The sequence below is a fragment of the Stenella coeruleoalba genome (assembly GCF_951394435.1).
Source record: "Stenella coeruleoalba genome assembly, chromosome: 15".
In the NCBI taxonomy this organism is placed as follows: domain Eukaryota; kingdom Metazoa; phylum Chordata; class Mammalia; order Artiodactyla; family Delphinidae; genus Stenella; species Stenella coeruleoalba.
Genome location: NC_137161.1, coordinates 73,083,368 through 73,099,747, shown reverse-complemented (window position 1 = coordinate 73,099,747; position 16,380 = coordinate 73,083,368). Strand labels below are relative to the sequence as shown.

General features: G+C 40.2%; 2 protein-coding genes across 4 annotated transcripts in view; one reads left to right on the top strand and one right to left on the bottom strand.

The window, feature by feature from the left end:
• SEPTIN14 (septin 14) overlaps positions 1 to 16,380 on the top strand; it is an 81,485-nt gene that overhangs the window by 20,197 nt on the left and 44,908 nt on the right. The gene's annotated exons all lie outside the window — the stretch shown is intronic.
• The window catches only part of ZNF713 (zinc finger protein 713), a 32,337-nt gene that overhangs the window by 12,853 nt on the left and 3,104 nt on the right, over positions 1 to 16,380 (bottom strand). The window contains exons 2-4 of one of the 2 annotated variants that reach the window (XM_079945700.1): positions 9,093 to 9,520; positions 8,423 to 8,508; positions 414 to 709 (exon numbers count right to left, since the gene is read on the bottom strand). Coding sequence is in view for 1 of the 2 variants with exons in the window: in XM_079945699.1 (XP_079801825.1) it covers positions 8,423 to 8,506 (84 nt within the window). In the remaining variant the exon portion in view is untranslated. The remainder of the gene's footprint in view (positions 1 to 413; positions 710 to 8,422; positions 8,509 to 9,092; positions 9,521 to 16,380) is intronic. The other variant, XM_079945699.1, reaches the window with a different exon arrangement.

The following is a 16,380-nucleotide window of genomic DNA, read 5'->3' as shown; positions in this document are numbered from 1 at the left end:
ATTTTACAAATACTCTTTTGCACTTTGATATTTTTTCACTGAACAGCTTATCCTGGAAATCCCTCCACATCAATTCATAGATATCTTCCTCATTCTTTTTTATAGCGGGATGGGACAGTGTGAATGTTCCACAATTTATTTAACTAGTCTATTAACAGACATTTTAGCTGCTTTCTACTCTCTTGCTACTACAAATCATGCTGTAATGAATTATCTTTTATGTATATTATTCTGCAATTGCATGTAAGTCTACCTCTAGAATCCAAAAGAGCATATGAATCTGCAATTTTGATATATATTGTCAAACTGACCTCCACAGGGGTTGTATCAGTTCTGTAATTATCTATTGCTGTATAACAATCCACCCCCAAATTTAGTGGCTCAAAACAACAACAATCATTTATTTTGCTCACAGAATCTGTAACATGCGCAGGACTCAGTGAGACTAGCTCATCTTTGTTCCATTTTGTTTCAGCTGGGGCGGCTCAACTTTGGGCTGTAGGATTCACTTTTAAGAGGCTCATTCATGTGGCTGGCAAGTTGGTGCTGGCTGTCAGCTGTGAGCTCAACCAGGGGCCTCAGGTTCTCTCCATACGGGCCTCTCCACAGGCTGCTTGGGCTTCCTCACGGCATGGTAGCTGGACCCCAAATGCAAAACTCCCAAGAGAACCAGCTTTCATCATCCAGCCTCAAGAGTCACATAGCTTCACTAAAAAAAGAGGTGATATATGTATATGTATAACTGATTCACTTTGCTGCACAGCAGAAACTAACACAACATTGTAAATCAACTAGACTCCAATAAAAATTTAAAAAAAAAGAAAGAGAGTCACATAGCTTCAGTTCCACCACAGTCACAGGCCTGCCCAGATCCAAGGGGAAGTAACACACTCCCACATCTCTTGATAGAAGAGGATTTAAATCATAGTATATGAGGAGCCTATGGAATGGGAGAAATTGTGCCATTTTCAGAAAATACAATCTGCTACTGTCTACCCTCTGAATGTAAACATTCACATCCCTCCTACATGCAAAATACACTCATCTTCCTCAAGACTCCCATGTTTCACCCCGTTAGAGCGTCAGTGTGAAGTCCAGGATCTTGTCACCTGTATCAGGTCCACATGCAGATGAGGATCTTTGAGCACAGTTCCTCACGTACAGTTCCTTGAAAGCTTTCTCCCTATTTTTCCTTCTGTGAGCTAAAGAAGTAGTTATCTGGCCCCCACCCTCTACCCTTCACAAACTCGAAGTGGTGGGAAAGGCATAGAAATAACCACTAGAGACACTCCCATTCAAGTACACAGCAATTCATAGCAATTCTAAAATGTAGCTGAGCTGGGCACGTGTTGAGAGATGTGAATGACAAATAGTTTTATTTTCAAGCTCAGTAATTCCTGGTTCCTTTATATTTATTTTTTAAAAATTTAAATATTGTTGATGTACAATATTATATGCTACAGGTATAGAGTATAGTGATTCACAAATTTAAAGGTTATACTCCATTTATAGTTATAAAATACTGGCTATATTCCCTGTGTTGTATATCCTTGTAGCTTATTTTATACATAATAGCTTATACCTCTTAATCCCCTACCAATTGTATTGCCCCTCTCTGCTTCCCTCTCCCCAATAGTTTGTTCTCTATATCTGCAAGTCAGCTTTTTTTGTTTTATTCACTAGTTTGTTGTGTTTTTTAGATTTCACGTGTAAGTGATATCATACAGTATTTGTCTTTCTCTGACTTATGTCATTTAGCATAATGCCCTCCAAGTTCATCCATGTTGCTGCAAATGGCAAAATTTCATTCCTTTTTATGACCGAGTAGTATTTTGTTGTGTATATATATACCACATCTTTATCCATTCATCTGTTGATGGACACTGAGGTTGCTTCCACATCTTGGCAATTGTAAATGCCACTCTGATCACTGGGGTGCATGTATCTTTTCAAATTAGTGTTTTAGATTGCCGGGTCATGTGGTAGTTCTATTTTTAGTTTTTTTGAGAGACCTCCATACTGTTTTCCACAGTGGCTGCACCAATTTACATTCCCACCAACACTGTATGAGGGTTCCCTTTTCTCCACATCCTTGCCAAAATTTGTTATTTGTGTTCTTTTTGATGGCAGCCATTCTGACAAGTGTGAGGTGATATCTCATTGTGGTTTTGATTTGCATTTCACTGGTGACTAGCAATGTTGAGCATATTTTCATGTCTGGTTCCTGTATATTTCTTTTTTTATCTTCTTTTTCCTCTAGCATTTTACTTTAGGCAGCCAGAAGCTGCCAGTTGGCACTTTCAATCTTCTACCTGTAAATCTCAAGTAGATCGTTGAGTCCATTAAGTATATTTCCTATTTTCCTTGTTACTGAAGGTGACAGTGTTGACCAAAATTCCTCTTCAAGCTTCCCCTTTCCTCCAGCTCATAGTAAGATTTTCCTTATTATCCTTTAAGCCTCGTGAAAGGTCCCATAGGCCTCCACTAACTCTCCTTGAGGCTGTTATGATTCTACTAATAATCTTTTCCTTTCCATCTTCTGCCCTTTGTTCAACTGGCTCTGCTGCAAAGCTGATGCCACATATTCTATGTTTGTTTTGGTAGCACACCACTTCCAGGTAACAAAATCTGTACCAGTTATTTATCTATCGCTGCATAATAAACCATCTCAAAACTTGGGGGATTAAAACAGCAACTGTCATTGATTTTGCTCACAAATCTGTAATCTGGGCATAACTTAGTGAGGACAGCTTGCCTCTGATCTACATGGCATCAGCTGGGAGGGCGTGACTGTAGTTTGGAGAGTCTACTTTCAAGATGGCTCACTCACATGGCTGGCAAGTTGGTACTGGCTCTCAGCTGAGAGCTCCGCCAGGTCTGTGGGCCTTGGTTCCTCTCCATGTAGGTTTCTCCATGAGCTGTTTGGATTTGTGTGTGTGTGTGTGGCAAGGTGGCTGGATTTAGACCAAGCATCATGAGAGAATGAAGCAGAAGTCTTACTGCCTCTTATGACCTGCCTTGAAAGCCACATAGTTTCACTTCTACTGGTCACAAGCTTGCACAGATTCAATGGAGGGAACACTGACATCGATGTCTCTTGATGGGATGAATGTCAAAGTCATTGTATAGAAAGCACTTTGGATGGCAGATATATTTGGTCATTTTTCTGGAAATGCAATCTGCCGCACACTCACATTAGCAATGTAAGAGAGTGTCTGTTTTCCCAAAGCTTTGCCAAGAGAGTATGTTATCAAGCTTGTGGAAAATATCAACCCCGTAGGAAATACAAAGCTTGGTGATAAAATGTCAAGCTTTCTCTAGTTTTAATTTAAATTTCCTCTTCTTATGAGTACAGATAAACATTTTTCCTGTGTTTAAGATGCATTTGAATTTTCTTTCCTGTGAATTGTCTTTTTATGTTGTTTTTCAATCGGACTCCTAATCTCTTACCTGATTTAGAGGAGTGTTTTATTATTATTATAACGACTACTATTATTATTAGAAAGATTACCCCACTACAATTTGAGTAGCAAAAATATTTTTCCGAATTTGACATGTCTTTTTACTTTGCTTACAGTTTTCTTTTCTCATACAGATTTTTGGGTATTTTTAAAGAGTTGAACCCATCAATTTTTTCTTTTATGGCTTCTGGATTCTCAGTTGTAATTAGAAAGTCTTTACTCAGTGAACACTATAAAGGAATTCTCCCATTTTATTCTTGTGTAACTTCTATGGCTTAATTTTTCACATTTAAATATTTGATCAATTTGAAGACTATTCTGATGTAAAGTATGGGGTATGGATTCAACTTTACCTTTTTCCAGGTGGCTCCACAGAAATACCATCAATTATTGAATAAACCATCTTTTCACCACTGGTTTGAGATGTGACCTATATTATATGCTAAATTCCTATTTGTTCAACAGATATTTATTCAGTGCTTCCTACATGCCAACTATAGGGCTTGAGATATACTAGTGAACAAGAGACTAAAATTCTCTTCCTTTATGAAACTCTAGCAGAGGAAGTAGAAGATAAACATGATAACTAGGTAAATTACATAGTGTGTTAGAAGATAAAAGAAGAGTAGAGGAAGAGTGTTTGAGAATGTTGAGGTGAGGCAGTTGCAATTTTATAAAGGTGGTCAGGAAAGATATAATTGAAGAGGTGACAATGGAGAAAAGACTTGAAAAGTTAACAGTACAAAGGCAAGAGTGTTTGTGGCATGATCAAGGAAGATGAATGAGGCCAGGGTAGATAGAGTGGAATGAGCAAGGAGGAGAAGTAAACGATGAAGTCAGAGAGGTAGCAGGTCCGGATTCTGTAGGACTGTTTAGGCCATCATAAGGACTTTGGCTTTTACTATGAGTGAAATGGGAGCCATGCGTTTTGAGCACAGGAGTGACATGGTCTGATCTACCATTATCCTGCTATTTCCTGGGCTACATCTTTTTTTTTTTTTTAACATCTTTATTGGAGTATAATTGCTTTACAATGGTGTGTTAGTTTCTGCTTTATAACAAAGTGAATCAGCTATACACATACATATATCCCTGTGTCTCCTCCCTCTTGCATCTCCCTCCCACCCTCCCTATCCCACCCCTCTAGGTGGTCACAAAGCACCGAGCTGATCTCCCTGTGCTATGCAGCTGCTTCCCACTAGCTATCTATTTTACATTTGGTAGTGTGTATATGTCCATGCCACTCTCTCACTTCGTCCCAGCTTACCCTTCCCCCTCCCCGTGTCCTCAAGTCCATTCTCTATGTGGGCTACATTTTTTGAAGTCATCTTTTTTCTTCCTTTGTCTTTATCCCTCTCACTAATCTCAGCTGTTTCCCAGAGCAAAGCACTCAAGTCCACCTATTTTTCTCCATCTTCTAATTTTAAGGTATTACTTTCTATCATCTAGAATACTGCAGTAGCTTCCTAAGGGATCTCTCCCCTTTCCTTTCTTGCCTTTCACAAATGCACTTACTATCTAGCATGCACCAGGGTGATGTTTAAAGTAGAATTCAGTTACTTATTATGTTATTACCTTGCTTAAATTCTCTCAAAGGCTTTCCACTGCACTTAGAATAAAAACTGAACTTCTTATCATGGTCATAAAGCCCTGTATACGTAGCCCCTGCATACTTCTCCAAGCTTATTCCAAGTCCCCCTCTCCGTCCATCCAACAACAGTGGCCTTCTTTTGATTTCTCAAATATACCCATAGTTTTTGTACATGATGTTTAGCACATGCCTAAAATGCTCTTTTCCATTTACTTTTTTTTTTTTCCAAATCTGCTTTTTTATTGACCTCAGAAGCTGTCATCAAGCTTCATTATATCCAATTCAGTTTTCTCTGGTACACTGTTCATAATTTAAAAATTTTTTTAAATAAATTTATTTTATTTATTTATTTATTTATGGCTGTGTTGGGTCTTCGTTGCTGCACGCAGTCTTTCTCTAGTTGCAACGAGCAGAGGCTACTCTTTGTTGCGGTGCACGGGCTTCTCACTGTGGTGGCTTCTCTCGTTGCGGAGCATGGGCTCTAGGTGCGTGGACTTCAGTAGTTGTGGCATGTGGGCTCAGTAGTTGTGGCTCGCGGGCTCTAGAGCGCAGGCTCAGTAGTTGTGGCGCATGGGCTTAGCTGCTCTGCGGCATGTGGGATCTTCCCGGACCAGGGCTCAAAGCCCTGTCCCCTGCATCGGCAGGCGGATTCTTAACGCTTGCACCGCCAGGGAAGCCCTAAAATATTTTTGAACAGGTGTATTTATACGGTTCAAAAAAGGTCTCACATTCCTGGTACAATTGACCTGGTCCCCACCTCCATTCCCACAGATAATCGCTATTATCAGTATTTTATGTATTCTTCTAGAGTTTCTTCGTGTAAATATAAGCAGATACAAATCTCTTATTCTTTCCAGTGTCCTGGTGTCCAGATATACAGCAGTTCAACTGGCTTGCAACCTGTGAACAGATGTTGCTATGAGGTTGTAGAGATGGTCTACTTACTTTTTATAACTCCTATATTCTCCTTCACATCCCACCTTAAATTTTGCTTCCCCAGAAAGTTCTTCCCTGATTCCCTAATGCATATTCACAATGCCTTATTCTTATTATGTATAATAAACATCTCAATTTGCAATTCCTTAATATATCTGCTGAATGTCTGTCTCTGCTAAACAACTTGGGTTTAGGACCATGTCTGTTTTGCTCACTGATGTAGTTCTGATGCCAAGCACAATTTCTGGCACATAGCAACTGCTCAAAAAATACTTATTGAATGAATGAATCATCTTTCTTCTGAACAAAGTAAATGGTTCTGGAAAATTAAAGCAAACTCCTCTGGCTAGAATGCCAAGAAACAGATACGCTACCTTAGTTCTCAATGTCTTTCTATCCCTGTCTGTGGGGAGCCTTACAATTAAGAGTAAACTGAATGAATCTATTCCTTGCAACCCAAAGCACTGATGTACCAAATAAATGCTAAAGCTCAGCAGACAGTCTCCTTATGGTCCCTGCTCTTGCTCAAGTTCTATTTCCTGTCTTCTCTAACGTCCAAATACTACCTGATATCAGCACAAATTCAAACTCTCCTTTCCTCATGAAGTCTTTCCTCGCCCCTCCATTCTTTTTTTGCCCTTTCTTTTTTTTAAATTTATTTTTATTTTTTTGGCTGCGTCAGGTCTTAGTTGTGGTGCGTAGGCTCTTCATTGCGGCATGCGGGCTTCTCTCTAGTTGCAGTGTGCAGGCTCCTCTCTAGTTGTGGCGTGCAGGTTTTCTTCCTCTAGTTGTGGCACGTGGGCTCCAGGGCGCAGGGGCTCTGTAGTTTGTGGTATGCGGGCTCTCTAGTTGAGGCACCCGGGGGCTCAGTAATTGTGGTGTGTGGGCTTAGCTGCCCTGCGGCATGTAGTATCTTAGTTCCCTGGCCAGGGATTGAAGCTGCGACCCCCTGCATTGGAAGGCGGATTCTTTACCACTGGACCACCAGGGAAGTCCTGGCCCCCTCCAGTCTTATTTATTTATTTATGGCTGCGTTGGGTCTTCATTGCTGCGCGCGGGCTTTCTCTAGTTGTGGCGAGCGGGGGCCACTCTTCGTTGCGGTGTGTGGGCTTCTCATTGCAGTGGCTTCTCTTGTTGGGGAGCACAGGCTCTAGGCGTGTGGGCTTCAGTAGTTGTGGCACGTGGGCTCAGTAGTTGTGGCTCGTGGGCTCTAGAGCACAGGCTCAGTCGTTGTGGCGCATGGGCTTAGCTGCTCCGCAGCATGTGAGATCTTCCCGGACCAGGGCTCGAACCCATGTCCCCTGCACTGGCAGGCGGATCTCTCAGATTACCAGGGAAGGCCCCGCCACTCCAGTCTTAATTGGACTTCTCTCCTCTCTGAGCACCTGCTGTATTTGTTGTCTTTGACATTCAGAGAAGAACCTAACATTACACTTTTCTGAATATTAATTGTGTGATGTAGGCTTTAAAAAATCTCCTCCAATGAGTTTGCTACCTGTGGATAATGATTATCTCATAACAACATGGAACAACAGAAATCCTCCTTTCTGAAGCAATCGAGACTGGTATCTGGTATGTACCAGCTAGTTAAAGTGGGGTTCCATAAACAATATCTCAAAGGTTTAAACATTTAAATTTAAAATACATAAGTGTACATTTATTCCCTTATCTTTTGATATGAGAATGATTTTAATGATTGAGTGCCCATATCCAAAATGTATCACTTTCTGTTTCATTAAATCAAAACAAGCAAATGACTCTTAGGAAATAATACTGGTATAGAACCCTGAGAGTTTTAGGATTTTCCTTCAATGTTTTACAGTTTTGCTCACACCTAATTTGACAGCAATATTTTAAAAGGTGACTGGCATTTACTGAGTCTTTCCAAAGCATTCAACTAGTTTTCATAGAAACAACTTATCATACTTATACCTCATAGAGGTTTACATCATACTTAATCAAATTGTAACAACTGGTTTAAACAGGTTTTGGAAGAGATACAACAGATTCTTGATAAATATTAACTTGTGGCAGCAGATGTTCTCAGGTACATTAACAGTCCTGTTACCTTCATGCAGTCACAGTGACTTGGGCATCATTCATTGTTTGCAGACAGAGTGGCAAATGTTGTTTGAATTCTAGTGAGCTATTTAAGGGAAGGGTGATTAAAACACAGTCTATGGCTTCTTGTGTTACCTTTACAACATCTAGCTCAGACATGAGTCCATGATCTGGTAAAAATGCTGAAGGAGAGAAGACCTATAAAGGGGCACATAAGGAGAGTGGGAAACATCCCGTAGAGATCAGCATCTGTCACAAAAGTCTCAAGTGCTCTGGATTTTGGGGGCTTAGTACTTCTGAAAATTGAAAAATAAAAGTGCCCGCATTCTGAGAACTATAATAGCATTTCAGAGGAGAGTAAAACTGAACTTACCTGAGACCGCTGTATCTGTGATCCAACATTCATTTCCTTCTCCATGTTTCCCTCCTGGGAAAGTACAGCATTCTGAGAAGGCATTACTGGGAAAAAGAGAGAAGAAGAATCTTGTCAACGTATGACATTAAGGCTGAACCTAAATCTTGGGCCTTTTGTTTTGGATTAGGATGGCAAATGGCTTAGAGAGAAGCCCTCTAAGACATAAGCCTAAAGGCTGGGTGACTTAACTGTGACATTCTTGTTCCTCTATCACATTGAGGAACATAATGCAGGACTTTCTCTCCTCTGTAGTATAACTCCACTTGTTGTGACATATGGGAAGCTCAAAGGTGCTTACTGGTTTTCAGCCCTAGCTACACACTTGGGGAATTTTTAAAAGATGCCAGCACTTAGCCCCTATTCCCAGAGATTTGGATTTAATGGTCTAGGGTGATCCTGGGCAACAGCATTTTAAATTCTGAAGTCTCCAAGTGATTCTAAGTGGGAAATGAGAACCACTGAGATGAGGTGATGCAGAGAACATATGTTAAGGGCCTATTCTTACCCTTGAAGGGGATAAACTCATCCCTAACCTCAAACTCCAGACTCTTTAGGATGACCCTTCTAATATAGAAATGAGATTTCACTCTTTTCATTTTTCAGAATGTTCGCTTTCCTTTTTGAGTACCTAGATTCAGTCCTCCACCAGGATGACTACACCTCTTTGCAGTTCTTAAGTTGTAATGTCCCCAAAGCCTTGTTCTCTTCTAGTATGACAGTCAGGAGATACACCAGTACTAGCAGCTTCAGTATCCTTGTCAGTCCCTGAAGGCTGATTTGTCCCAGTGCCTTATAGGAAACAGCCACTCCCAGGCATTAAAGGTGCCTCAACTCATGAGAGGGTCAGGAGCCAGTGGATATCCATGATAATGACTTCTGCTTCCCAGGAGCAGCCACTCTCAGAATCTTGCCTTGTTCATGCAGAGTTGAGATGCAGAGCTTCCTGAAAGTGGCTATTACATTCGTTTTTCTCCCTAAAGGCATCAATCCTTCATGTACAGACTTCACTATGATATTCAAATCTGCCTCCTGGTTGAGCAGTTTCAGGTTGAGCAACTGTAATGAGATGCACCAGAGTCAGCAGAAGAAATCCAGCAGTGTCAGTCACCTAGGGACCTAGGGAGTCTATAAAGACATACAAACTATTCATTCATGAAGATAGAGCCCCGTAGGATGTGGAATTCTTTAAAACAAGCAAAAAGCATTTTTAAAATTTCTCAGATTACAAAGAGCAGAGATGTACAGATGCATCAACTACAACAAACTTAGCCTCAGTCCTCTCCCACCTTCTTCTCAGAACAGAAAACATGTGGTCCTTGCCCAGAGGCAGACTTTCAGATAGAGTTTTCTCCTCAGAAAGAAGAAAAAACAGGTGTTTCACCAATACCAACAACAGAGTGAAGTGTACTGATCTGCTAATAATCAGGAGAGAATACACTTGTTCTCTGCTCACAAAAGTTGACCTGAAAAACTTTTCTCAAAAACTGTTGATAGAAATGAAGAATGAAGTCATTTCTGAGAAGAAAAAGAGAAAACTGCAGTTCCAATGGAGTGGCCCTGTTAGATAAGGAAGCCATTCAAGCCAAGACATGGCACGATTCTAACATTTTACAACCAGTTCACTAAGACGCAGACCTTTCAAGAGTAATTTTAAAGCACTTTAAGAACCAGGTCCTTATTTTACCAAGCAAAAGCTCTAAAAAGGTCCTATGGTCTGAAGAGTCAGATAGAATCTACAAGGATGTCCTGAGGTTTCAAACCCAATCACCTGAAAACCATTTATTCACAACAACGAAAACAGCACTAACCATGTTAGTGGACAGGGTTTCTCCTTTATATGTGTGAACCCAAGGCAATGAAGAACATTTCAAATATATTATACATTGTATACAAATATAGCTAGTTTGAGAATACTTTTTTTTTTTTTTTTTGTGGTACGCGGGCCTCTCACTGTTGTGGCCTCTCCTGTTGCTCAGCACAGGCTCTGGATGCGCAGGCTCAGCGGCCATAGCTCACGGGCCCAGCCGCTCCGCGGCATGTGGGATCCTCCCGGACCGGGGCACGAACCCGCGTCCCCTGCATCGGCAGGCAGACTCTCAACCACTGCGCCACCAGGGAAGCCCGAGAATACTTTTTAAAAAAATATTTATTTACTTATTTATTTGGTTGCGCTGTCTTAGTTGTGGCAGGTGGGCTCCTTAGTTGCAGTTCGTGGGCTCCTTAGTTGTGGCATGCGAACTCTAAGTTGCGGCATGCATATGTGATCTAGTTCCCTCACCAGGGGTTGAACCCCTGCCCCCTGCATTGGGAGCGCAGAGTCTCAACCACTGTGCCACCAGGGAAGTCCCCTGAGAATACTTTTTATGGCATCTGATGGGACTAGGGTTCCTTAAAATACACCTTTGGAAATGCTGATTTAGTTCTCAGTTCCTTGGTTTAATGAAGGATTCTGAGTTTAATGAATTCTTGGCTTAATGAAGCTCTAATCACAGAGCTAAGTGAAAGAGCTGGTTCTAGAACACTTAGATCTTCTGATTCAGCCCTGGGCTCTTTCTAGTATACGCTAAAGTCCTTTTTGCTACTTGTTTTCTCCCTTTTCCTTAAAAAAAAATCTGATCCCTTTCTTTTAATAATTTCCCTTTTAATTCCTATATTGGAAAGAACAGAAAAAGAGAACAACTCCCGACCCACAAACTGTGCAATTTCTCATACAACAAACAGGTGGAGCTTTCCAGAGAGAGAGACTGCAGAATTGCCAGTCTTTTTCAAACAAGTAACCATGATGGCTGGGAAAGTAACAAATTCCCTTGACTGCTTAAAGAATACTAGAATTATAGTCAATTCAGAGGAAGGATGATTCTGGCTTAACAGTTTTCATTTTCACCCCAAGCTCTTCCAAAAATCTGAGTGAACTTCACTGCCCATAGAAAATCTATGCCGTGGTTCTCAATCTGGGCTGTGCATTGGACTCAGCCCAGATTTAAAATGACACTACAGATGCATATATATAGGGCCAGATGCATATATATATATATATATATATATATATATATACACACACACATGGCAAGGCTCTACCCAAGAGCTACTAAATCAGAATCTGTCGAGAAGAATTCTGGCATCCACATATTTTTTAAATGCTCCACAAGTGATTCTGATGCAAGCAAGAACTCAGAACAACTATCAGAGCCTTTTGTTTCCTTCACACCCTCAATCCCAATGATTTTCATCATCATTCTACTTCAGTCACCCACTTCCAGGGCTGAACCACTTCTGAAATCTTTCTTACCTTACACAACACTAGACCGTGAATCGGGAGACCTAGGTTCTAGGCTAGATGGGGAAGAAAATGAAGGCAGGAGTAGTGGTTTAATAGATGCAGGGAAAATAGACAAAAGAGCAGTGTTTATCAAAGTGTGGTCTGAAGATCACTTGAATCATGGTATTTGTTGAAAAGCAGACTCACTGGTCCTATCCTAGATCTCATGAAATAGCACCTCTGGAGATATTATTGGCCCAAGAATTTGCATTACAAAGTTATTTCTTCCCTGGAATCAGTCCGTTCCCTCCAGCCTCCCTACAGGCACGAACCTAGCACCTATCTTCTCATTCCTAGATCTTCAACTTTATCTTTCACTTTTATTGACTCCTTCCTATCATCATTTAAAATCATTTAAAGTCTCTCCCAACATGAAAATTTTTCACTGGCTTTTACACCCCTTTGCAACTACCATTCTTTATTTATTCAAGGCTACAACTCTTCAAAGGATTGTCGATACTTGTCTCTACTTCCTCATTATCCATTTATTTTTCAATTCTCTGTAATCTTGCTTCTGTTCTGCCATCAGCACTCCCCTGAAATTGCTCTGGTCAAGAATACCAAACTCTCTTTTGTAGTTCATGCAATGGACCTCATTACTTCTTGCTTTCTTGAGCTCTGATGGTATCTGGTACTGCTGACAGCTGCGTCTTGCTTTACTTCAGTGGGCTATGTTCTAATCCCTTTTCCTCTGCCTACCATTCACATATTGTTGTTCCTTAGGATTTTCCAAAATCTACTCTCGCCCTCTCCACACTTGAAGTGAAGGGACCTTTAAAAGATTTGAACCTGACTCTATCAGTCCCTCACTTGAAATTCTTCAGCAGCTTCCTTAGGCTGGAGTACAAAGCCATAAAGAAACCTACGACCTGCTTCCTGTTCCCTCTCAAGCCACTCTGCTGTTTGCTTTGGAGGGTTCATACACAGCATCCTGCTTTTAGGTGTTTAAATGTGCCATGTGTGGGATCCACCCCCGCCTCCTCCCCTAGCAATACCTACGCTTCCTTCAGGTCTCAGCTTAAATCAAGTAAGATTTTGACATCACGGACGAAGTGAGGCCCCCTTGTTCACACCTTCCTTCTTTAGGTAGCACTTTTTATTGTTGTAATTATTGTACAGTTATCCATCTTTATTTATACCTCACTACTGTGTGATGTTAACCTCCATGAAGGCATGAATCTGTTCTGTCTTGCTTAACTATTCTAATTTCAAGGTCCGGTATGTGATTCATAGTAGATATGTATCAAATATTTGCTCATTGAGTAAATGAAAGGGTTCTGGTGTTTGCTCTTCTATTTTTTATTTTTTTTAAGTTATTTTTATTTTTATTTTTTTGCGGTACGCGGGCCTCCCACTGTTGTGGCCTCTCCCGTTGTGGAGCACAGGCTCAGGACGCGCAGGCTCAGCGGCCATGGCTCACAGGCCTAGCCACTCCGCGGCACGGACCCGTGTCCCCTGCATCGGCAGGCGGACTCTCAACCACTGCGCCATCAGGGAAGCCCTATTTTTTAACTTTCTATTTTGAACCAATTTTAGACTTACAGTTAAGCTGCAAAAGTAGTACTCAGTTCTTAAATACCATTTACCCTACTTGTCCTAATATTAATATTTTACGTAACCATGGTACAATGATCAATACCAGGAATTTAACAATATTATTAATTCAAATTATTCAAATTTCACCAGTTTTTCCACTAATATTCTCTGATCCAGGATCCCACGTCGCATTTAGTTTTTATTTTTCCTGAGTCTCCTCCAATCTGTAACAGCTCCCCAGGTTTTCTGTCTTTCATGAGCTTGATACTTTTGAAGAGTACTAATGAATTATTTTGTAGAATGTCCCTCAATTTGGGTTTGTCTGATGTTTTCTCAGGGTTGGAATAAAGTTAAGATTTTTAGCAAGAATGACACAGAAGTGATGTTGTGTCTTTCTTAGTGCATAATATGAATGGGCTTATGATGTAGATATGTCTTATGAATGGTAACATTGACCATTATCACCTGGTTAAGGTGGTGTTTACCAGGTTTCTCCACTGCAACAATTATTAATATGGTGTTTGCTTAATGGTGATTTCTCTACTTCCCTCTTTCCTACTAATTATTAATTGGAATTTCTCCATAAGGAAAAGCTGTTCCTGGGCTCTAATTTATTTATATCTGTATGGATTTATGGATATTTGTTTTATTCTATGAGTTAAAATACAAAACATTATTATTTTATTATACAAACTGTTCCAGCTTTGGCCATTAGGAGGCTCCTGTGTTACTCTAACCAGCTCAGCTATTTTGAACACTTCCTGGCACCATAAGATGTTCTAGGCTCTTGTATTTTCCCTGACCATCCCTGGAATCAGCCACTTCTCCAAAGAGCCCTAGTTCCATTTATTGGAAAAGTGTTTAGACACAAAAATCTGGGTAGCAGGTGTGCTGCTTGCTACTGGTGTATCATTGCTTCTAGGCCCTCCAGGAGACTGAGCTACGAAGTATATATGTATGCATATCAACCACACATATACATACTTCTATTGTGTTTGTCTATATATTAAATACCATGAGTTCACACTGACACCTCTGGTTCCAATCCGATACCACAGGGCTCATTTTGGTCTTCTTCCTTTTCTCATTGGTAACTTCTTTCTTCAACAGTGAAAAGTTGTTGGCTCTCATTATCTACAATATATTTACTTATTTGTTCAATTCTGGTATACACACAAAGTAGTTTCAGAATTACTAACTCATACCCTTGTGAGAAACACATTTACTAGCTTGATTACAGCATTTATGTAGAGTTCTCTTTGTCTTTAACCTTAGAGTATCCAGTCAAGATAGTGGTTCCTAAAGTTACTTAGGTCAGTTCTTTTCTTTGCCACTTCCTTCAGTGAGGTTATGTCATTCATTTGTACTACAGTTACGTTTATTTGTTAGTGTTTGTATTCATTCTCTTCTATTTTTACAGCCGTCCCCTGGTATCCCTGGGGGACTGGTTCCAGAATCCACTGCAGATACCAAGATCTGAGGAAGCTCAAATGCTTTTATAATATGCTGTGTAGTATTTATATATAAACTATACATATCCTCCTGTATACTTTAAATCACCTCTAGATGACATTACTTATAATACCTAATACAGTATAAATGCTACATAAACAGTTGCCTGCACACGGCAAATTCAAGTTTTGCTATTTGGAACTTTCTGGAATTTTTTCCCCAAATATTTTCCATCTGCAGTTGGTTGAATATATAAATGTGGAAGCCGAAAATACAAAGGGCTGAATGTAGTCTATTTACTCTCAGGTGGCTTCACCCATTGCTACGGTTTCACTGATCATCTTTTTTGAGCTATATAACCACATACACTCTTACTGGACATCCCCACCTACCTCGTGGGTTTGTTGTGAGGCTTAAGGGATTAAATATTTGTAAATATTTAGATCATATTAGCACTTAGTTAGCGGTATTTATATATTTTACATATTACTCTTACTCTATCATATTCCCTGTCTCAAGGAATAGTGCTACCAAACCTGAAACCTGAGTGCCATTCCTGACCTCTCTTTCTTTCCCTTAGTCTCATTCCCCAATCAAACGTCAAATCCTGGTAAATTTCCCTCCTTAAACACGTAGTGAGTGTTCCATCTTCACTTCCACTACCTTTATTCAGGTATCATCTCTCACTTTGATTACTGCCACACCCATCTAACTGGTCCTTGACTTTAGTCCAACATTTTCTTCACACTGCAGCCAGAGAGATCTTTCTCCACACCCCTTCTCTACTGTGGAAACGCCTTCACTTTATTTTCTGACAAATATTAAAATGAAAATTTTAGTAAATACAGAAAAGCAGAAAAAAAATCACCTATAATGTCATCACCTAGAGATAACCAATTACTTTTTTGGGATATAGCCTTGCAGGCTTTTCCTTCACAAACACACACACACACACTCATGCACATTATAATATGGCATGTTATTTCTTTTTTGAAACCTGGATTTTAATTGATAATATTGTATACATCACTTCATGGTAGAAAACAAAAATCTAAATATTCATTAAAAAAATAGGCTCATAGTATATTCCACTGCATGAGATACCTAAAGTTTATTTAACAAGTTTATTATTAATAGACATTTAGGCCTCTCTCTCTCCTTCTTTCTCTGCTGTTACAGACAACAGCAAACATTATACAGTTTTGGCATAATTTTGCCTGACTATTTCCTTAGGATAAATTCCTAGCAGAGGAACTGCTGGGTAAAAAGGAAGGCAAAAGGTGTATCATTTTACATATTCAGCAATATATGATAGTGACCATTAGCCAATGTTAGGTATTATTCTTTTTAAATGTAATATACAAATAGCATTTAACTGCTTTAATATGCAATTCTTAGATAACATGTAAGGTAGGATTTTTTTTTTTTTTTTTTTTTTTTTGCGGTACGCGGCCTCTCACTGTTGTGGTGTCTCCTGTTGCGGAGCACAGGCTCTGGACGCGCAGGCTCAGCGGCCATGGCTCACGGGCCTAGCCGCTCTGCGGCATGTGGGATCTTCCCGGGCCAGGGCACGAACTCATGTCCTCTGCATCGGCAGGCGGACTCTCAA